Here is a 23,858-nt window from a genome sequence, read left to right as displayed (position 1 = left end):
GGACAGGCTGCACATCATACCGATTATGCCAAGTTTTTAGCTAATAGCTCTTTTTTATGCCTGGCAGACTGTGTTATCTTTGGGATTTTTCTTGGGTTCAGCTAAAGAAATGGAAATAAATTGTGCTTTTGCAACAGGATGCTAATGAGAAATTGCCTAAAGGTCCAATTTAAAATCGGCTCGTTGCTAACTTGTCTGTTATGTGTAGAAACAACACTGACGCGTCCCTTGAGTTAGGTGTGGTTTTTTTTTATGCTTGAATGATTAGTGTTAAGTGGATTAAGAAAAAGATATTCCTCTGAAATAGTGAGACATGAGGACCGGAGTAAAAAGTGAGTGAAAGAGCTGTGAACTATTGCTCAAGATCACTTTAACAATGAGCCGGTCTCCTTAAAAGCAAATTATAAAGAAATGAGAGGTGATGCAAGACTTTTGCAAAGTACTGCAAGTGATACATGTCTTATTGTTTTAGATATGTTTTTTATTTTTAATTATTTATTTATAAAGCTCTAAAATAAATTATTAGAATCTTGAGGTAAAAAGATTTAATAAAAAATGTCTCCATACTTTGTTTATAGCGTTATAAACATTTCAAGTTAGTCTAAATGTCACAGTTTGCCGAGGCAAACTGCGTGGAGTGTGAAGAGTGGACCCAGGTGCAGACATTCTAAAACTCAAACTTAACTGATGAGCTGTTTATTAAGGCAGACAGAACAGTACAAAATAAAAGGGCAAAAACAATGCAAACTAAGCAATAACCTAAACTGGGTAAACTAGAAAGGAAGCACGAACTATGAAAAACCCTGGCAGAAAAACAAACAAAACTCTAAACATGGCAATGAAGATGAGCGCATATCTATATATATATATGAAAACCTGAACGCAGGACTTGACATGGGAACAACACAGACGATCGGACGAAGACTGAATGAGAACGCACAGACTAAATACACACAGGAGGCTAATGAAAGAAGTGGGAACACACGGGGGACAGCTGACACACATGAACATAACGATGTCACAGTGGAAGAGTAAAACTAAACACGATGAACACAGGAACACAAGATCTCTTCAAAATAAAACAGGAAACATGAGAGGCAGACATGACAACATAAGACACACAGACATGAAACACACGAAGGGCAAGGGAGACTTCACAGGGGTTGAAAACACAAGAGGGAGCTAATAAGCAAATGAACATAAGAAACCTAATAAGCTTAAACAAACACTATAAACATCAAAAGAACTAAAACTCAAAACACTGGGTCATAAGACCCAGGATCGTGACACTAAACTGGATGTTTTCTGATCAAGGAAGATTAACCTGAAATTAAAGTTTGTTATTTTTGACATCTTTCTGTATTTCCGATGAGTTTTTGGAGCTAGAATTTAAAAATTCTTCATTTTAAATGTGTTATTGGGACTCTGCTTGCTACTGTGATATTTGCCGTGTTGTAATATTTTGTCTCTTCTTTTAACACTGTGTTACAACAACAGTCGACGCAGCTGTGACCCGTCCAGTTCAGACGCAGATCTTAAAGCCGCCTGTTTGGACCTACCCGTCAAGACAAAGAGCAGACCTCACCGCCGCATGCATTTCCTGTTATTGCAGGGAGGTGTCTGCTGGGTGGTGTAGTTTAAAGCTTGGCTGCGATGTGGGATGCTGTGAGTGTGAATATCCTAAATTACAGTGAACCACAGGCACCGCATAGATTCCAAAATAGCTAAATGAATTGCCGTTTCAGCACAAACAAAGCAGGGATCAGATGATTCCCCTTTTCTGGTGAGCAGATGAAGCACAAGTCGCTGAAACCAAGCCCCCTTCTAATGGACTAACAGCAGTTTATTGACCATTTATTGTATAATCCCAATAAAACTGTTTTTTATGAAGACGAACGCCTAATTCAATCAGGTCTGTCCACTTGTTTACCCAAAACTGGAGCTGCGATCTGATCTACGGAGAAAAATCGCTCTCATGTTCTTTTCTTTCAATAGTTGGAGAAGCAGGGTAGAGATGGAAAGGACAACAAAGCCACACATAAATCATGTGACAGCAGATGGAACTGAATTGTTTCTTTCTATCAGTCCTGTGAGTGGAGACAAAGCAGCACAAAGGAAAGCCTTGAAAGCCACATGATCATGCGAGAGGGGACAGTGCAAAATTTCATCTGACAGCAAAAAAAAATCACCTCCGTGTCAACAGCTGCATGCAGCAAGAATGATGAGGCACAGCAAGCAGAGGGAGGAGGTTAGCGAGCTGGAGCAAGATGATGAAAAACAAAAGATAATAATACATACACTGGGTATGGGGATGACCTGGACCTGGTCACACTGGAGAAAACAAGCAAAGAGAGAGAAAAAGAGAAAGAGATTAAGGGAGACAGGGTGGAAAAATAAGGGGGGAGGGGGAGAAAGAGGGAAGCGAAAGAAAAACCGTGAAAAAGAAATCGACAACGTCAATATTCCAATCAGCAAATGGGAAGGGGAGAAAGCGAGCCTGAGAGACAGAGGGAAGGGATGTATAGTACACACGGTGAGAGGAAAGTGAGAACAACTCAGTCAAAAACAAACACAGCTGCCATAGTAACAAATACGGCTGGCCAGAAATCCAGCAACAGTACACTGTTGGGAGGGACGGTGGGCACGGACCCAGCTCAAAAATCAGCCGCGTACTATAACAAGGCTTTTTATGGCGAGGTTCGCTCGGTTCACTCTAAATTAACGGGAAATCATTTGTTAAGAGGAGGTCCAACGCGGGTCATTACTGACCACATGTATAGTGCCTGTAAAGGGCCACACATTCCTCCCCTGAATGAGAGACATTTACAGGTAAACAGGAGTGGAAATGTGATACGTCTGCTCCATTTTTAGCCCCGTGTACCTGCCTTGGCAGCAGAACACTGTGTTTGTAGAGGAGCTTCAGGGTTTGGCGCCTTTTCCACAGCCAGAACGTTCTCTTCACACATCCTCACTACACTGGTCAGAGTGTAGTGAGGAGAGGGGGAGGCGTGGGTGCCAAGCAATCCATCACCCCCCGACACACAAGGCCCACTTTATGGGGATTAGAGAAGCAGGAGGGTTTTTTGAGTGCATATGTGTGTTTGTGTGTGTCCGTACATGCGTTGTAGTGGGTTCGTGCACAAGAAAGAGCCAGTGCGCGTCTTTTTTTGGAGCTTCTCGGCGTGCTCAGTGTGTTATTTTGTGTGCAGTTGTGTGCGTAGGCAGATATCGAAGAATGCAAGATGGGAAGTGAGCCCGTATTTTTCAAGCAGTGGATGGTAAACAACCTCTGGGTTCAACGGGTTTGAAGCAGCTGGAAAAATTTGAGGGAGCTCAGCGAGGCTGAGCGCGCCTCAGCTCTCTGCAGGAAAAGGCAAACCCTAACAAGGTCTCTGTAACAAAACCAAACAAATGTTACTTGTTACTGGAACTCCAGTCGAACTAGCACTTCAGACATAAAATATGAACTAATTCTTGTGTTTGGACACGTAAGATGTAAGTGGTATGGAATCTGGACTGCGGCCAACTCTGACAGGAGAGATAAATGAGCTTTACCTTGGGAGGACTGCCGTTCTCCTCTGGGGGCGGGGGCAGAGAAAGTGTCTTGTTGTTGGCAGGTGGTGGCTCCACGTGGTAGTCATTGTAGTTGCGGAAGCAGCAGAAGAAGGGGCTGAAAATGCTCCGGCTCCGGTGCTTCTTTAGGCTGCTGTTGGACTGGGAGACTGAAAGAAATAAAAGCCAAAAGGGTAAGAGAGGAGAGCGGTTACATGACATTCTTTTACCTTAAAGACCTGCACTGAAATTGCTACTAATATGACTTTGGAGACTGGCGACCAATCCCCGGTACACCTTATCTCTTGCTCATCATCATGCAAGATAGACTCCAAGCCTACTTGCAACTCATATACTTAAGCAGTTAAGAAAACGGAGAGATAAATGGATGGCGTTTGACTTTGGAAAGCAGAGAGTAGGAAGTTATAGCTCGCAGACGGTTTGCTTAGCATTGATTGAAATTAGTGGGAAACAGCTAAAGTGGCTCATTGTAAAGAAGTGTGACACACTGCCCACCATCTATCCCTATTATACTAAACAACCTGAGTGAGCCGTGCCTCTGACCAAGTAAGCGATAGAACTCGGTTTACCATTTTCAAAAACGGTGTCAACATCAAAATACAAACATGAGAAAACACCTACAGCTTATAGACTTTTCAACATTTCCTCCTCTCAGTGTATCAAATGCTACTGTTTGAATGTCTGAAGTAGAAACAACAGAGCGATCCTCTGCGTTGGAGCTAGACTGTGTTGCACGTGCATAACTGCATTATGGTGACAAAAGGAGCTGAGATGTAGCACATAGTGAGGCATCAGTTCATGCAATACAGAGCACTGGGATAAAAATAGCCCGTCTGAGAGATCCCTCTGGGGAAGGTAGTCCAGTTAATTAACATCAGGAGAAGAAGAGAGGTCAAGATATAGATTAAAGTGTACTGTCTAGATAGATAGATGTTAGATAATTTCTGTTATTTGACAAGAATTAAGCAAAATTTACATCTTTGCCAAGAAGGGTTGATCAGGGGCTCCTGGGAGAAAACAACATACACATGTGTGTCCCTAGTTACATCATTTCTCCTTCAGTCTCTGAAGCCCATGGCCTACTTTCACACCGACAGAACAGAAACAACCAGTCTTGAATAGTCTTTAAGGCCTCTATTAATGTTCTTTTTTACATTTTCTGCTAGTGAGGATTAGAGCATAAAAATAGAAATCTGAGCAGCGGTACAACAATGGCTAAAATCTGACAGTGCAATTATCACAAGGTGTTCCCGAAGCAGACGTTCTGCCAGCTTAATTGCTTTAAAGGTGATTTCTCGGACTTGGAAATCCCAAATCTGTTCAAGTCTTCAAAGTGTCCACAGGCTTGCTTTAGCTGAAATCACTGTTTTCAAGGCATCCAACAGTGTCCCTGTTTGCTACTGTTTTGTTAACGTGTTCATACAGCCGTGTGACACAGGCAGCACAGTTAGCCATGCATGCTTGGGCTGTTTGCAGCTTGCTCCTGTTCTGAGAGCCTTCAGACTGACGCCTGGAACTATCCTCGGGTTGCTCAGACTGGATCTGACAGGCTGTGGGCAGTTCGTCTTCTTTGTTTTCGTCATCTTTGTAGTCCAAAGCTCGGTGTGGCTCTTCCTCTATTCTGATAGATGTTCCAGAGAAGCAGCACTTCAGTAAACAAACACAACTATATGGTTGGAAAAGAAAGGCGACCTGCTGTGTTACTAAAACCCGCGTGGATACTGAAGGAGATGTTTTGCCCATGCAGACATGATCCACAGTTTAAAGTCTGTCGGCTGACATTCTATATTTCTCTTTGCGGATATAAAAGTAAATACACTCTGGTACAGAGACAGCGCATTACTGTTTGAAGCACAACGGGAATTCATTTGATTATAGGAAAGACCCACTGCACTCGCTGAAAGCATTAACCTCAGTAGATAAAGGTCACCAATCACATGAGCACACACAAACAGTCCACATAAAGTCATATACGTAGCTTGGTGGAATTAAACACATAGTATAAGCTCCATATGCTGATCTTATCAGTAGGGAATCCACTTCTTGTTTGTAAAGAAACTAAATGCTAACCATGTCCTTGTGAGCCATAATCCGAAGGAGGAACACTGGTGTCCCAAGAGCCACCAAACTGTTTGTTGATGCTGTGCTATTGATTTAGCAAACACATATTCTAGCATTCCTCTCCATGCTGACTGACAGTATTTGTTTGTCTTTACTTCAATTTATCTATTGCTGTGAAGAGTTGCAAATTGGTTCCTGAATGCATCCAAGCAATGCTGGATGTGCTAAACTTGCAAGCTAAAAACAGCTAAATCCCCCTTTAGGGCTTAGCAGGCTTTTGCCATCCACAGATTCATTTGCGGAGATTTTCATCACACACGGGGGAAATCACTTGGCCGGATTGACTTTTTGACTTGGACTTCTAATGCAGAAACACTATAACACCTATAATTACTTAATCAGAAAGCGAAACGCTTGTAAGCCTTTACTTTGTTAATGACTTTATCAATGACTCAGGTGAAAAATGACAGCAGCATCTTGTTCCTAAACCGTGTCACTCTGGATAATTCACAGACAATGTAATGCCTTAAGTAACAAGGTTAGCGTTTCTGGAAAATGTCATTCTTCACGCACCACAATATAAATTCCATTTGCTTTCGTTATTTTGTGACATAGGGAGAAATCTCCAGGACAGATATGTTTTAAAATTGAACAAACCTATCCACGTGGTTGCAGAAAACCGTATTAAAAACATAAAAACTTCAACTCTGTGATCATATCTTTTGATATGTCCCATTTGAGACACTCAATCACCTCCCCTCTTTATTAAGTTGGCCCCAAACGCCTTCGTGTAATTCTCCGCTCCTCCATTTTGAGGCCGTCTACATTTTCCCGCCCCGTTCTGGTGCCCCGGTTGGCCTCCTGAAAAAGCAGGTGGGAGTGCACGAGGGAGAGAACGCAGAGGGAGAGAAGGGCGTAGAATGGGTGGAGAGAGAGTTACTGTGGTGAAACAGCCTATACTTGGGTCTGATTCTTACTCCACCTCCTCCTGCACCACCACCCTACACAAACAGAGCTTTCCTTTCTGCCTTGGACACAAACAACATAGCTGAGAGTTGACTGCTGCTGGAGCCTGAGCAAACACACATACTGTACACACACATTCGTGCATGCATGCAGCATATGTTCACATGTTTAGGCAGAGAGCCAAGTACACAGTGATCAACAAATAGCATACTTCACACACTGAGGCACACAGAAACGTTTCTTTCAGTGTCCTTGCCGAGGAATGTGGAGTCAGCCCGCCTTGCATAGTAATGCAACTTTCGTCAGCTCTGGGAATAACAGAGAAAGGTTAAAGGGCAGCACTTGCCATTAAAAACAGAGGCGGATAGACTTGAACAAAGGCTCTAGATTTATAATAATTAGTTAGCACTTCAGCAGTATGTGGCTTAGTTAGCAACAGATACATAATCTAGGGTAAAAGGTGATGCATGAAAGTGTCCTTTTCCAACACAAAGCTCAAAGAACAGAGAGCAATATCAGGCCATGTCTGTAGCCTCTTATAATAATGTGTGCAGGTGCACATTATTTGCCCTGCTGAATACGCTTCAACCGATTCAGCATCCCTGCTTGATCTGAGAACTGCGTAAACGGCTCTTCAATTCAGTGCTTATGTTAAAGCTCCAGCTGAACGTTAGGTAACAGTAACAGCAAGCACGCTACTCAAACAGAGACGGCCAGGCCCGAGCTCTCTGCCACATGTTCAGGCACAACCACTAACACGGCCGGAAGAGGAGGTGGTGAGGGGGATGCAGGAAATTCTCAGCATTCTTGACAGGAAGAGATAATCACCCTGTGACCCACAGTGTGGAATAATTCCAGTATCCAAGAGGGATTGTGATCTCTGCCTTACCTTGAGACTTTTGAGTTGGCCTCTTTTGCTGTTCCTTTAAAGGCACAAAAAATGCCACATAAGGTCTTATAGTATTATATTGGGATGTCCATCACTCTTGATCCATCTCCCTCTGGGTGAAACTACCCAGAGAGGCAGACAATTCAAGGTTTATTTTTGTTTATGATACATGCTTTTGGCCATTATTTTTATTAGTTAACAATTTACCCACAGTGTTAATTGTTATAACAAGGGAGCACTGCTACAACAAAGTTCAATGTAGTTTTTGTTGTCTTTTTAGTATCTTCCTCTTCTCATAGTACTTTTTAAAAGGTGACAGAGAAGCCCATTTGTGATAGATCCTCGCAGCTCTCAGCTCATCTTTGGCGATCCACCAACCAAACCCAAGCCAACAGGTATGTATGATCATTCCAGTGGGTCATGAGTCAACCTCAAGATTTTGTCTCAGTTCATCATGCCAGGTAAACCTCCAGCTGGCGCTGCCCCAAGGACATCTTTAACAGGAGCCACTTAAACTGCCTCTTCTCATTGCCAAAGAGCCAAGTTCTTTTCATTGTAGAATTAAACCTCTCACCCTGATGATGTCACGCCATTACATTCAATCGTGCTTCTTTTTGCAGACGATGTTTTTTTCTCACCAGCATATAAAGGAACAATGTGCAATTAAGTATGAATGCTTAATTGGTTTGTGGATCAGCACTTTTAAGTCTAAATCCATGGTTTTGCCATGGAAAAGGATGGCATTCCGACTCCAAGTAAAGGCAGAGCATATACCTCAGGTGAAGGAAAAATGGGGAGAAAGGATCACAAGATCAGCTGCAAGCCATCAAAAACGGCTACACTGAACAGCAGTTTTGGATTGGAAGCTGAGCCCTAAGACAAAGCTTTGCTAGTTAATTGATCATTTTCATTTTATATTTTATGTATAATAAACACTTATAGAAACATAAGTATTTATATTTAGCAGCAAAGCAGTTTAGAGTTTTTATATTACTCGCTATTTGAATTTTATTGTCCGTTTTCCCCAAACAGTTTAAAAGCCTCCACACTCTCAGGTCCTTCGGTTATCCTGTTTGACTGAGTAAATGGTGCATTCTAGCCCTTAAATCCAAGTCCTATCTGCAGCTGAAGGCTTACCATCCAAATTTAGGCAACCTACTGGCTGCTAACAAAACAAATTATGTAACTTAGACAACTTGAGTGCAGGACAACCTTCGGCCAATCAAAAGAGCACTCTTATTAGTGAGAAGGATTACATACCATTATAGTGATATTAGTAGTGCCTTTGCAACATGCTCTGACGGCACTCCAGTAACACTTAGCTAAGCAGCCAGGCGGGTAAAGTGTACAGTACCTGGGGGTATGATGGTAAACGTGAGAACAGTGCATGTGAATGTGGTGCTTTAATAATTTAGATGGAAAAGAGGTCGGATTTAAATAGTACACTCAGCTAGTTCACAGACAATCAACAAATAGGAAGACTTCAACGTGTCTTCTGTTCTGTATAACTGAACAAAAGCTTTCAGATGGTGAAATGTGACACAAGTTGACAACAAATATCACATGCTAAAATCCTGCTATTCCTTCAGGAAACAGGGCATAATTTCACAGATTATCTGCTGCCACCCCTCACTGAGATTTTTGAGAGTGGGGTGTTTTCATTAGAAGCTGTTTAAAGCTCAGATAAAATCCTTATTCACCTGCAGCCAGGCTAAACAACGGTGCTCACACAAACACACACACCAATAGGTAATCCACTATTCGCCTGCAGCTTGGGATCTAATTTCTTCAGCAAACAGCTTTCAGAATCATGTGAAGAAGCTGTTTCTGTCCCATGCTACCACTACCAGAACAGAAAGGGGGGATTCCTTGTTGCGCACAGTAAGTGTGGAAGGAACCCCTGCAGCAATGTGCTATATCTACAACTAGGATTTGAATGAAGGATGGAAATACTTACAATTTCTGAAATCACAAGCTATCGTGCTATGTGTGATAAAAAACCAAAAACCCAAAGATATTAAAATTAATGTTAACATAAAACTACTACTGTTGTCAGTTTGGGCAAATCTGTCCACAATATTAATATTAGACAAAGATAACCTGAGTAAAATTAAAAAGCAGTTTTTAAATGATGATTTTATTTTTTTTTTTAGAAAAAGTTATTCAAACCTACATGGCCCTGTTTGAAAAATTAATTGCCCCCTATACCTAATTTTTCATGCCATTCTTAGCAGCAAGAACTGCAATCAAGAATTTGCCATGATTGGTAACGAGTGGTTCGCATCGCTATGGAGGAATTTTGGACCACCTTTCTTTGCATAATTGTTTTAATTCAGCCACATTGGAGGGTTTTCTAGCATTTGTTCTGTTTTTTAGACATTCTGAGGTGGACTTGCTGATGTGTTTCTAATCATCGTCCTGCTGCGTAACGAAAGTGCGCTTGAGGATCAGGACATGAAATGAAGAGTGATGAAGAGTTGTTTATTTACAGCAAGTCATCCAGGTCCCAAAGCAGCATAACAGCCCCAGATCATCACACTACCACCACCATGTTTGACTGTTGGTTTTGATGATCTTTTTATGAAATGTTGTGTTAGTTTTATGCCAGATGCCAGGATATCATAGCTGCTCAAGTGGGTTTTAAACCTGTGCTACACTAGTTAGTTCTATAAAGGGAACTCTGTTCATTTTCACCCTTGGTGCGGTTCGTTGGTGCAGATGTGGATACTGTAATCACACTCAGATGCAGCCCAAAATAAATGCACCAAGAGGGATGTGGTTTTGGTCCAGTTCCAAACAGACTCCATGGCGTGATCCAATCTCAATCTGACCCAACTACCAGGTACACTTCAAGTTTGAGCTAAAAGTCTTCCTGTAGCGTGATATGCTTCTCATTCTTGGATGTGGCAGGGTTTACAAACCGTAGCAACGAGACATAGAATGAATCAAGACCTCAGTTGGACAGATCCTTTATCTACAAGTCCAGAAGACAGCACCTTCTTATTTCTATATGTTGTTCCCACTTCAGACACATCAGACCAATAATTGGACTGAATGTGCATTGTATGACTACAAACCATGTGAAAACAGCCTTAAGCCTTGGTTTTTTTTGTATCCGCACAACTGCTTTGGTCCCCTCAGAGTTGGAGTCTGAGTAACAAATTTTAGCATCGGATATTAAACGTGAGGGTCCATGTGGAAATCAAACTATGGATGCATCCCAGGTGGTGGACTTCAAATATGTAAAACAGAAATGACTACTCAGCTGTCGGATCTCCAGCTGTCTATGTCCATATCTGCAAAAGAATGTAAATAAAACTTTTATCTTCTAGTTTCAAACCACTTGTTGAAAATCATATCTAGGGAGAGGTCCTCAAATTTATCGTGTCTAACTCACACTCTGAAAGGACAGACGCAAGAAGGAAGGCAGCAGCAATGTGGTGACTATAAGACACCAATAAAATTCAGCAACACGTAGCGATGACAGGTGAAATAACCTGAGTGACGCTTATCTGATCTGATCTCAGCCACTGGTAGCAAAGACCGAAATGAAACATTAAACATTTGGAAGAGGAGTGATTAATTTTATACACTGGAGAAAGCAACAAAAAAAATCTGTAAAAATACAGTTTAATGAACCCTTTTAAAAACAAAGTATTTTTCCCCTCCACATTGAAAGGAGCCAGCTGAGGTGGTTCGGGCATCTGACAAGGATGCCTCCTGGGGTTGGTGTTCCGGACATGTCCCACCGGGAGGAGGCCCTGAGCAGATCCAGGACACGCTGGAGAGATTATATCTCTCGGCTGGCCTGGGAACACCTTGGTGTTCTCCCGGACAAGCTGGAGGAGGTGGCCAAGGAAAGGAAGGTCTGGGCTTCTCTGCTTAGGCTGCTGCCCCTGCGACCCGGACCCGGATAAGCAGAAGAAGATGGCTGGATGGATGGATTATTTCCTTTTTTTCCTTTCAACTATGCATGTAATTTTACTGTTTACCAATGATAGAAATGTCCATACACTTCAATAAAAATCCATTAAATACTGGCAGAAAATTAACAGGACAATTAACAGACACCACTGGTGGTGCATGCATTTCCCCTATTCCTGGACATTTACAGTGTAACCTCAAGATTTATTAAAACAGAGACTAGCAGCACCAAATGCTCCCTCATGAGAAGCTATAACTAGATTTTTCTTCTTTTTTTTTAGCAAATCAATTCAGTACTCTGCAGATAATTGTATTCAAAGACACTTTTTCAAACTACTATGCTATACACCAAGAGTCAGTTCAGCTATTAGTTTCGTGGATGCTAACACACATGGACTAAAGCATCCAAATCAATGAGCAAAAACTAGTTAAAGGATGCTTAAAAAAAAACCTTGAGAACAGAATTATAAACAACCTCCGCTGCTGCTCATTAAAAACAGACACAGGAGAAAAATCCCACTGAGAAAGGAGAAGACAATTACAACAGATTGGCTTCCATAACAATATTAACACCAAAGAGCATCTGCTTGCACTCGAACATGTGTTTGGTTACATGCGTGTGCGCAGAATCGAACACACTCAGCTGATCCAAACAGCTGAGTGGCGTTAGATAGCACTGGATGAACTGAGACTGACAGTTGTGTCTGTCAGTCTGTGTGCGTTCACTGTGCCGAGGTCCTGGGTGGGTTATGTGTTAGGCCATCAGGGCAATAATAGCACAGTATGATAAAATAAACTCCCATTAAGCCTCCTTACTTCCCCACACAGACAGCTGAGGTTGGGGTGAAAATTACAGGCTGTGGAGGTACATTCAGTTCCAGCAGATGCCTTTAGTCACTCTCACTGACCCTCAGCTGCCCTTCTGGCTTTATTTCGCCTACTTATAGAGAGGATTTACATGTACATGTGCATCCTACATAATCTTATATAACTAAAATTACTCAGTAACTCAGTTATTTGATTGAGCCAAGATGTGGTTTGCAGGGACCTAATCGCATAAGTCATTTGGTTGGCACACACTGCATGCAAGGTACGAATTCGCGCCGCTGCTGTGTGAACTCTGACACACAGCCGTGGGTGGGTCGGCCCCTGCTTTCCTCTCTTAGTTGCACAGCGGCATAGGCGCTGTGGTGGCGGTGCCAGCCTGCTTACAGCCCCTCAGGGATGAGGGCTGCTGCCGCTTCTCGAGCGCTCAGTGAAATGAAGGAGATGACAAGAGCGGGGGAATTAGCCCACTGAGGGCCCAGGAAGGAATAATGAGAGAGATCTGACTATTCTGGTGGAGTTACGCAACCGACAGCAACACAGCCCACGTTGTTTGGGGCTGCTGCGGTAGTTCATTATTAATATATCCTTGTATATTCTCATCTACTACTGTGCGCTGAAAGCCAGAGGCTCAGTGACTGATGGGAACTCCTCCTTGCCCATCTACTTCTTTACGACAGTAAAGAAATTAATGCGAGATGTAATTAGGGACGTCTTTAGGCTCCACTTTAATACAGACAGGCTTAACTATTCAGTGACCCAAAAGTAGGAGGATCTTTTAGAGAATTAAGGCTCTTAAATGAAAGAAATGAAAAACTGGTTAAAATCAAAGCTGACTATTAAGTCTCTAATATGAGTCAAACTCCATCACACTTGATCTCCCAGAATGCAATCAACAGCCCCTTTTAGCATGGTAAATAACCGTGTCTTTCAAACTCCACATCCTCCTAAAGAAATCTCTGATATCAGACTTTAAAGGGCCCCGCAGAGATAACAAAGACATACGACAGTGCTTCCTGTGATGAGTAATGAAGTTTTTCAGTATTCAGTGTTATTCTCAAGTACAAAGTCATCGATGAAACAAGTAGGCACTGAAAAAAAGAATTTTTTTTAAGTATTGCTCATTAAAATGCTGCTTGTTATGAATGAATGGGAAACAAGTAGGTCATATACTTGTGTGCATGTGTTGGTGTGAGCATGTAGTAGACCTGGTTGTGTTTCGCTGTTACACTTTCTCGTGCGTCTGCTCTCTGAGGGGCATTCATCTCCACATTTCCACACAGAGAATGTCCTACTTAGAGTCCCCTGAGACTTACAGTTAAACAGTATTCACCTTTTACCTCTGGAGGATGACGTGGGTGGGGATGGGGGGGAATTGCCTCTCTGTATCTCCCGCGTGCTCGGTGCATGTGCGTTTGCTTATTATCGGATCATCTGTTTAAAAATGTATGAACCTTTTATGCTCTCCTGTCAAATATCTCACAAACTGGGGCGCAGCATAATTCAGGGAGGGTGACAGAAAATCATTGTGGACAAAACATGATCTGCTGCTCAGATAGCCAATTACTGATGATAAATGCCAGCGAGAAGAGGGCAAAATATGCATAGAGGCCGTCCCCTTGTCAAGGGCCGGCCTGCAACCCAGATGCTTTTTCTTGCTCTTTCCCTCCTTGACACAAACACCTCTAGCTCTCTCTCTTTCTTGGTCTTTCTTGATTCCGAACTTTCTCTGTGTGTATTGATCTTCTTCGACAGCATCCGTTTGGATGGATGGATGCTCAATTAGACGTTAGCTTGTTGCACGTCCAACTCCAGAACTCATCGGTTCCATCGTTTTAGGAGCGTCCCTGAGAAGAAAGCGTGCAGGCTGCTGTGGCCGCACGGCAAACGGTCCTTTTGCTCCAAAAGGACTGTGGCTTTTGGAGCATTGAATTGCTCTTCACAGTCACTGCATGCCTTATGTGTCAAGATATACAGGAAAGGCTGGTGATGTAACCCCACAACAATACTGTGCATTCAAACCAAAGTATGGCAGGCACGTACCAGAAGAACCAGAGTGTCAGTCATTTATCTTCTGTAGTTAATTAGAAGGAGTTTCAGTCTGAAGTTTGACGGGTCGAATGTCCCTGACAGCTGCAGTCAATTAAACCAATAGTTGAAAACAGACCCAACACTATGCTGTTATCCGCTGAAGTTTGGTATGCTCGATGTTTTTCTTGAACTGCAGTGCATGCTTTCTCATGAAAATCAATATAACCCAGATCAAGATGGACGTCTGCTGGTTAGTGTATCGTTTTATAGTGAATTCCACTGAAATCCTACTGTAACAGTGGTTTTAAAGGCCATGCCGGACATTTTGAAACAGCATTTGCTCCAAAACAAGCAACCACAGCATACGAGCTGCACTTGAGGCCACATTCGAACATAAAACTTCCCCACAGTGCTGTCAAACACGCAGTCCAAAGCACACAGACATAAAAAGAGGCCCAGAAAAACCCAAAGCTGGTTTGTGCTGAAGAACCAACAAACGGGACAACAAACTGCACGTCTAGTTTTTCATGTACACGTTCTGACACGCGTTCCCCTCGAGGCCAGCAGAGAGAAAACATGAATAATTTTGATATAAGCTTAAATTCAAACAGTCTTTGCTGCTTGTAAAACATCCCAGAGTGCTTTTTCCAAAAAAAAATGCTGCTCACTCACCACAGGCAAGTTTTAAAGTGAAATAATTACTGCACTTACATGACTGTCAGTCTAATTCAAATCCACCGGCCGACCATCATACTCGAAACACAGGAATGAAACTCTTGGTAAAGAGAAACAGGAACATAAACTCATGTGACTTTCAGGTCTTCTAGTACTCGATTAAGCAAGAACATGATACGAAACATGCCGCAAAAATGTACTTAAATAGAACAGTGGTGGTGCATGCATTTCCCCTATTCCTGGACACAAATAGTGTCTTTTTAAGTACTTCACTTTACCATTTTAAGCTATTTTACACTTCAATTTATTCAGAATGAATCAAAAATAGTTACAAAATGTAATTGGTCAAAATTAAAACATGATAGAATCCAAAATGTAGAACAGCTTGGGACACATTTGATGCTAGCAAGCATTTACAGCAGCAGAGGGTTTTAAGAAGCATGTTGCTTATTTATCTGTTTTTAATAGATTTTAGAGAACAGTAATTCCCTTCTACTTGCAATATCGAGAGAACAGTGATAAGTGACCTTAGGTTTAAGCAAAACTGTCTCTCCGATCTCTCCTCAGGTCAGGTCTGTGAGAAAGTTTCTATGGATCATGTAGGGTTTTAGTGGTATACAGTATATCAATTTAATCAAGAAATAACCTTAAAACTATTTTAAACTAGACGCTAGTCAAATAAGAATATGCTCTGCTACAGCTGCTTCAGAGTGAAAGTTTAAGTCATCACAGTCATCCAGGGTGGGAGTGAGGAGTCCACCCACACTATTTTCCCCTGTGGCCTCTCTGAGGATGGATTGCAGTGCTATTGCATCTTTCGTTGTGTCTCCTAATCCATAGATCTACTGGCTACCTAATCATTAAGGGCCACTTTGCTGATTTCTCACTCAAATCTTTATTGCAAGCAGAAGAAAATCCAACATAAATCTTTCTAATGCATTCTGCGTCATGCCAGATAAGCCTAATTGGTGCTGGTAAAACTCTCCCGGCCATTATAGCACTTTTTTTTATGAATATTGGCTACTTTATAATATGCTGTCAGGATCAAAGTCTACCAACTGAGGAAATGTAGTGAAAATATTATTTGGGTTCCTTCCCAGTTTGCTTTAGCATATGCAAGTAGTGATTCTGAAAAATCTGAAGGTGTTCCTTTATACACAAGGGCACCGTAATTGATTTTGCAGGCTTTTCTTTGCTGACACAACCACAAAAGCATGTGTGCCGCCCCTCAGGGAATCAAATCGGAGAAGTCAGGTGAATGTGTAAACCATTAAACTATGGAACAAGTGCAAGTAGTCATTTTGAAGACGCTATTTATGTAATATTAAAGATAAACTTGCCATTATAAAATGTCAATTGATTTGAGCACCTTGGTATAGAAAGTTGTATATTTTTAAGGAGGAGCACAGTTTCTGGCATTTGAGGGGAATTTGTCAAGATGAAAATCAAGTAAGCATGGAAGAGAAAAACACTGCAGTTCTGTAAATGGTCACTAGAGGCCGCCTGCCAAAGTCACCACGAAGCAATGAGGATCCGGTGCTGATGTTTCTAAACAAGAAAAAGGAAGAAACAGAGATTCTGGATTTATCCAATTCAAAAGAAGGCAGCAGGGAGAATTTCATGGCTTAATCCAGGAGTTGTAAGCAACTGTATCACGGCCACTTTAGTACATATTTCAGGATGTCAGTGGGGCAGTTTGGGCTGTCAGATGACCACATCTGAGGAGGCAGAATAATAATTTCAGAGAGCTGAGTGACTCGAAGCGGCATCGAAGCTGCATCTTACCAAATTTCCCCTTGTGGGACAATTAAAGGATTATTCTATTCTTCTATTCTATTCTATCTAGCTATGTGTGTGAGGTAAAATAGGATTATTGAGCTACAGTGCACAATGCAGCGGTCTGATTGGGTAGATCTGTTTGTTCACATCTGAAAAATTAGATGAATCAAGCTTGGTTTGGTTTGGCTCACAGCACATTCCTGCCCCTCCCTGAGCCTGGTTGTGTCAGAGGTTTCTTCCTGTTAAAAGGGAGTTCTTCCTTCCCACTTTTGCCAAGTACTGTCTCAACGCGGTGGTCTGATTGTAGATTTCAGATTGTTTTCTCTTTATTTTGTAGCTCTTCATCCTATAATATGAAGAGCCTTGAAGTGATGGTAGTTGTGATTTGGTGCTATTTAAAAATAAATGAATTAATCTGAACAGTATAACCAGCTGCTGGTTGTGGTTTCATATATACCGAACAGTTATAATATAAGGTTGTGAGCTGCTTCACATCTTCTTAACTCTAAACTCTACATTACACAGAAAGGCCATGACAATTCATTTGCTGCTTACAACTTTAAAAACATGCTCCACCACTTGCTGTAGCAGGACTAAAATGATATAAATTATTACAGTTCCCCTCCACCCGCCCCACTTCCGCTTTGGGCATGCTCATTTTAACACAGAGACATGGGCTGATCCCACACAAACAGTTAATAAGCTTTTCAGTCAAGGAGCTTATGGCTAGGCTAAAACATTCAATTCTTCCCAATGAGCTGTCCAGTATGCTATTGGTATTAATGAAGATGTGTTGGGAAACATCTAACACTCCAACACTTCCCTGGAGGTGCAGATAATCAGCTTTTCTGAGCAGCACTGGCTGAAATAGATTCATAAATCTGTAATAAGGACCTGCACTTTACAGCTCTGACTCCAGCTCTTCTCTCTATCTTCCTCTCCATCAAAATGCCGCTCTGAATATCGACTTCGCTGTACGCACACAGAAGTCCAATGTGATTCTCGAGAGAGGTGGAAGGCTATGCTCTGGGTAAAAGATTGTCTGTCGAACACTTGAGCCCGGTCTGGATAGAAAATTGCTGTAAACAGCAGAGTGGCAGGTTGTGCGAGGGACTCTGAGCCAGCCAGAACTCACAGTAGCTCCTCTCGCTAGCTGAATGCTGCACACACCCCTGCAGGTGTGGTCCACACATCATAAACACTTTATTAATGTACAGCAGCATGTTCCAGGAATAACCTCAAAAACCAAGAGTGGATGAAACCACGGGCGTTTCTCCAGATTCATACATAATTGCAGCTTCAGTATTTTTTGTCCTTTCTCTCTGGCAACGAAAATAATCTCTGACCAAGAAGACTCGGAGGAAATCATACTTGGAGATGCCATCGGTTTGCAGAAATCCCAGTGACTGCTCTTCGTCTCCATGCATCTTCTCACGTTATACATCTCCACTTGCATGTAAACAGACTGAGTACTTTAATGACTGAGTTTATTTTTTAATTATCGAAGGTTAATGGAGTCTGTGAAGGACAGTCTAGCATCTAGGATGGCGTAAGTGTGACAGGTTGGCCAATACTATTCCCTAATATTTGCCTATCGCGAGAAATGTTAATATCGTCCTATAATCCCAGCAAGCATTTCTTTTCTCCACATAACGTCAGGATAAAAAAGTAGTTCCAAAACGAAAGATGGACTAAAGCCGTGGACGTTATTACAATGTCAGATCGAGTCACGTCTTCAATGTTACGTCACCTAGAAATCCTTGTTGTCTTTATTGATTAGAATAAAATGAACAAACATACAAAAAAGTTTAAGGGTGGCTTCAACTCAGCTTCATCTAAAGCTTTTGACTTTATTACTTATGCTACTGAGCTAACTGGTTTCATATGTGAATGTTAGCATTCCTGAGTTTATGAGGCTGGTATGTTGGACAGAAAGGGGATGATTATAAGAGTCTGACATGTAGAGTTCGCTATACAACAAATGAAATTGAATTTAGGTGTAGAAAACCATAAATAGACTCTGGTAATACTGGTCTGTGTACGTTGGGAAGATGTTAGGTGGTCGTATGCAACTGTGTACTAAACTTGTTAGCTGTTTAAAAAGACAAACACATTATATTCCATCTTAGAAATTTGATTTGTATTTTTCACTTTTGTAAGAACTAAGCTCTATTCTATGTGGAAACAACGTAACGTCTGTCCAGCTAAAGTTCAGGTTTTGGTGTCATACTGCGACCAGTTTTGACCAAGGCGATGATGTCAGGGTTTGAACCATGTTTGCTGGGCTATGCTGCCTGCAGTACTTGGATATAGGGCTGTGCAATATGACCAAAATCTCATATCCCAATATAAGAATTCTATCGTCCGATAACGATATAAATCACAAAAATGTAACATTCTGTGAATCTCGGGCAGCTCGACTTGCGGGAAGTGTTTCCAGCTGCGCGTCATGTAGCTGGAGTTAAAACTATACATTTTTAGACACAAGTTGTAACGGCCGCCGTTTTCTTTGTGAGTATTTATTACACGGCGTGCTGCGGGGAAAAGTTTGTTCTAATGTTTGAGTCTAAGGTTTATTTTTTAGCACCTGGCGGCTCTTTTTTACTTCTCATCCATAAATAATCTGCTCTTTCACGTGATTCAGTTTATTTTGAAAAGTCTCAACAGGATCTTGAGCTTTATTGTGAAAGGTTTATGTGGAACACAAGCGGACACACGATGCTGTTACCGTCGTTGTTGCTAACCACAACACATAAAAACAGGCGCTTGTCCGTCCGTAGTGTGGTTATATTAAATATAAGAGAAAGAGAGAACTTTAAGAAATTAATACACTACAGTGACCATCAAAACAATGAAAAAATATTTCCGTAAACAGTTTATTTTGCGGCACCACGAAACAAACGATAGCGTAAAATGAAACGATAGACGTTTTTATATCGTCATCCGATATATATCGTTATATCGAACAGCCCTACTTGGATATAAAAACAAACATAATGGTTAAATAACGATGATAGGGTGGAAATGGTGAACAGTTCTTTGTCCAGGAGAGCTCTTTTGATATCATTGTTTTCAATACTCTCAGGACCTGTCTGATTAGTTAAATTGCTGATTAATGTGTAAATATTAAATAAAATAATTGCCGGGAAGTTATCGCAAATACCCCAGTCTTTGAAAATGATAAAAGTATTTTCATTAACTCTAAGATTTTTTGTTCTCCTGACTAAATCACAGCTGGCATTGGCCTGAAGTATTGCTCAGGCTCTAATCTTGCTGCTGTACCAGAGAATGGGCAGAATGACATTACGTCTGTTCAGGAGAATGCAAATAGCTCGCCCTCAGAAAGGGATAAAAGCGTTATTTGTATTTGTTGGTTTTCCAAGAAGGTTTTCTTAGTTAGAGTTGTTCCAGTGACTCCAGGCTGAATTCAACAAATGCATTCAGCAGTGTGTAAAAGAAGCAGCTTCATTGCGACAGTAAGTAAGACACAATTTAAAGCCAATTCGGTAAGATTTTCAAGCAAAACAGACTCTTGCTTTGCCATTACTGCAAGCGCAAGATTGTAATTTGCCCTAAGTATCTGTCATCACTCACTCTGCGGGAGTGCAGAGCTAAACTCAGATGTGACCTAATCTGATTAAGGTAAACGGCTCGTCCACTGATACCTGCCTTGCTGTGAAGTTATCGGAGCAAAGCCTGAGTGATTTTGCTTAGCGAGACTGAGCCTGGCAGGCCTTGTGGCTCCCCTCCCCGGCTGCAAGTCCAGCCATTGCATTTCATTGCATCAGAAAAATAAATAAATAAAAATGATAATGGCTGCCAAATGAAAAGTGTAATTTGAGTTTGGAAAGATGACTCTGGTTGCTTCGAAACATCTAGAAGATATTTTGCTTCTTTGTCAGATTAGAAAAAAGAAAAACGTGATGCAAAACACAGCCCGAACGTGCTCCAAGCAATGTTTATTTTCCAAATGTATGATATGCATGACTTCATCCACCATCCCCATTATGATTAAATCCTTCATCTCATTCAACATCCTCCATTATGCATAGAGCTCTAATCAGCACCTGACCAAATGTTTTTAAAAAATGGCGCTAATGAGTTACTACGTCTTTACTTGGAATGAAACCGATAGGACTCTGAAAATAGCCTGCCTGTGCTCTGAAATATTCAGTGTGTGTGCGTGCGTGTGTGAGTGTAATGATTTGTGGCTTCAGTGGAGCCCAAGCAGGCCGCAGAGTAACTTTCCTGGACAACAAGTGCTGTTTGCTGTCTGCTTTGACAGAGACGGGAGTGAAGGGCCGGGGCGCTGTTCAGGAAGCTCCCTGCTGATACTTTTTTATGTACGACAGCAGCCATTTGAGGAGCCACAGTGCACGTTTGTGTGTGTAAGTGTGTGTGGGTGTGTGTTAGGCCTTCTTTGGTCAGTGACTGACCCTGGATTTTATCCCGCCAGATTAACTGTCAGATTCCACATGTCATCTGGGTTTTCCAACTAATTTCCTGGATGATCTTACTCCTTCTCACTGGGTGATGAATGTGTATGTTTAGTGGTAGTTTTGATGGATTTGTTTATGGTGGGTTTTAATTATGAAGGTACAGTAAGCTGCTGGGGAGGGGGTAAACATTGGGAAATTATATGGTGGCACATGATTCACAATTTTTGGAGTCAATTTCACATTAAAGCAAAGCCCATTTTAACAGTGCAGGCTGGGAAAGCAGTGACTCAGAGTGGCTCGTGTATGTCAGTGTTGCTCAGTGGTAGGTGATGCGGGAAGGTGACCTTTTCTCCAACAGAGCACTGGGTGTAGCAGGAAGCTGTGGTCCCTCTGGCCTCCAGGCACCCTGCGGCTCACTTGGATGGGTGCTGGTGGCTGGCGGGGGAAATGTCAGAGCCCTGAGCTCCGCGGACGCTCGTGTACCTCCCCAGTGTGTGCACACAGATCCCGAGTGCTCGTTACACAACAAGATGTCAGCTCAAATGAAAATGGAAATATGCATCAGTTTAAAAAGACTGGCAAAAACCGCTTTCAAAGTTAATGAAAACTCCTGACTGATGAGGGGGATTTGACACTCATGTCGTCGCCACATGGTGAAGCGCAGTCTTACGTAAAAAAAAACCAACAACAACAAAAAAGAAAATGTGTTTTCGCTCAGCCTGCATAATCTGCAGAGCAGCTGTTGAGCTGTTGTTTTCAGCCACTTTTTGTTTTTTAACTCAGCAGCAAGGGGACATTTCCCAGCAGCGTGAATAGCCAAGACACTTTCAGTTACATGAGGATACTTGTTTTATGGAGGATGTACAGAAGAGAGATAATAATGCAAACTTCTGTTTGTTGTTGTTGCTTCAGTGCTATTTTATTGCTCAGATGGATAAATGTGTGCAAACCTATCACTAGTGACTTTGATGTTGATAGGCGCATAAAGACACCGTCTTCTGACCTTGCACAGACAATCACATGTTTAAATTCATGTGCATGCATGAATTTAAACACAACCTCCTCTGATCGCTTGTTATTGGTGGTGTGCTGTTTTCAATGCATTTTACAGTGTCGGTGGCAGATACAGGGATGTTGAGAGTGCAGAGGGGGGAGAAGTAGTAGAGTACCCGCCCCCAGTAGTAAACCCTGCTCACTCAGACCTAGAGAAATGGCACATGTGTTAAGTAATAAAATGCTGGTGGGATATTTCTGGCTAAAATAAATAAAGCTATGAGTGACATAAAGTTAGAGCGGACTCCCAGCATCAGACTGTATAGATATTTGCAGGCTGAGCTGGGGGCTCTGGCTCTTAATGTTTCCCTGCTTCAAGCTGAACAATGGAGGTTTTCCGTCGATACTCTTGTCTTGCTGTTGCAGTCCGGAGCTCAGTATCCTCTCTGCACCGAGGGCTGCAGATCTGGCAGATGGGCACTGAGTCAATCTAAACAAGAAGCGGGCTCTCCGGAATACATGGAAACCGAAAATTCACGCTTTTTTAAAATGATTATTTTTGTGTGAAAAAAAAAAGAGTCATGTGTGACATTTCTGTGCGCCTTACCTTTATCTTGACTTGAAGAAATGCTCTCCTCCTCTTTCGGATTTGCAACCTGTGTTATTATGGACGTGTTGTCCATGGAAACGAGATGTTACGCACCTTCGGCTACACCGTTTTATTCCTTGGCAAACATTACCAGGCGCACTACAGTCCCCCTGGCTGTGCGCAGGCTTTGGAGCGTCCGCTGTTTGCAACGTTAAAATCCCATTTTTGCACTTCCCATACCCCGGTGCTTACGAGCGAGATAAAATATTAGCGAGAAGAAGAAGAAACAGAGGAAGAAGCGGTCACGACGGCTGGTCCAAAATGTGAGGTGACAGTCCGATGTGCAGGAGACAAACAAAGCGTCAGTCCCGCATCGAAGCCGTTCGTGTCCGATGTGGCTGTTGCAGGCAGCATAGCCCCCGCCTTCTGCTACCGCTACTGTACGCTCCAGCTTCTATCCACACACTACAATATCAACTGCGTGATACGGTTACAGTGTTTACCCAGAGATGGCGACCGTCGTCCTACCGGCCCTGCAGGCTGACTACAACAGCAACACGCCTGCAACATTTCTATTATCCTCGTCAGTCCATGCTGAAAAACCCTCTCAGTCCGCCCACCACCCACCGATTGTTGCTATCTTTTCATATCCCTGCAGCTCAGGGAGGGGAAAGAAAAACTTCACACTGCATGCAGACTCGGGACACGTTTTACGACCTGCTTTGTAATTTTTTATCTTATTTTTTTTTCATTACGTTTGCTTTATATATATATATATATATATATATATATATATATATATATATATATATATATATATATATATATATATATATAATTTTATTATTATTATGAACTTCTCAATAAAATAACACTGCACAAAAAAAAAATTTAATTAAGTAAAACTTAAAATCTCACACTGTAAAAAGATGACTGTGTATAATTTACCTTAAGTTGTTTAAAACAAATTTACTACAACAAAAAAACACATTAATCCCCGAAATTTAAAGAAAGGAGGGAACGGGGGTGATCATATGGCTGTAAACATTTCCAGAAAAAAAGGGAAAAAAAGCTCTCTTTTTTTTTTATAGCTTTGGCAACTCAAAGCCTGCCT

The 23,858-nt window shown here is 41.9% G+C and overlaps 1 protein-coding gene across 2 annotated transcripts in view; it reads right to left on the bottom strand.

The window, feature by feature from the left end:
- ctdspla (CTD (carboxy-terminal domain, RNA polymerase II, polypeptide A) small phosphatase-like a) overlaps positions 1-23,365 on the bottom strand; it is a 35,030-nt gene extending 11,665 nt beyond the window's left edge. Inside the window, exons 1-3 of one of the 2 annotated variants that reach the window (XM_006795125.3) lie at positions 22,763-23,365; positions 3,556-3,722; positions 2,299-2,331 (exon numbers count right to left, since the gene is read on the bottom strand). In XM_006795125.3, the coding sequence (XP_006795188.1) occupies positions 2,299-2,331; positions 3,556-3,722; positions 22,763-22,838 (276 nt within the window). In that variant the 5' untranslated portion in view covers positions 22,839-23,365. The remainder of the gene's footprint in view (positions 1-2,298; positions 2,332-3,555; positions 3,723-22,762) is intronic. The other variant, XM_006795126.3, reaches the window with a different exon arrangement.
- Positions 23,366-23,858: the final 493 nt, after the last annotated feature.

The sequence above is a fragment of the Neolamprologus brichardi genome, chromosome 9 (assembly GCF_056152115.1).
Source record: "Neolamprologus brichardi isolate AB-2024 chromosome 9, ASM5615211v1, whole genome shotgun sequence".
In the NCBI taxonomy this organism is placed as follows: domain Eukaryota; kingdom Metazoa; phylum Chordata; class Actinopteri; order Cichliformes; family Cichlidae; genus Neolamprologus; species Neolamprologus brichardi.
This window is presented reverse-complemented; position numbering and strand designations above follow the sequence as displayed.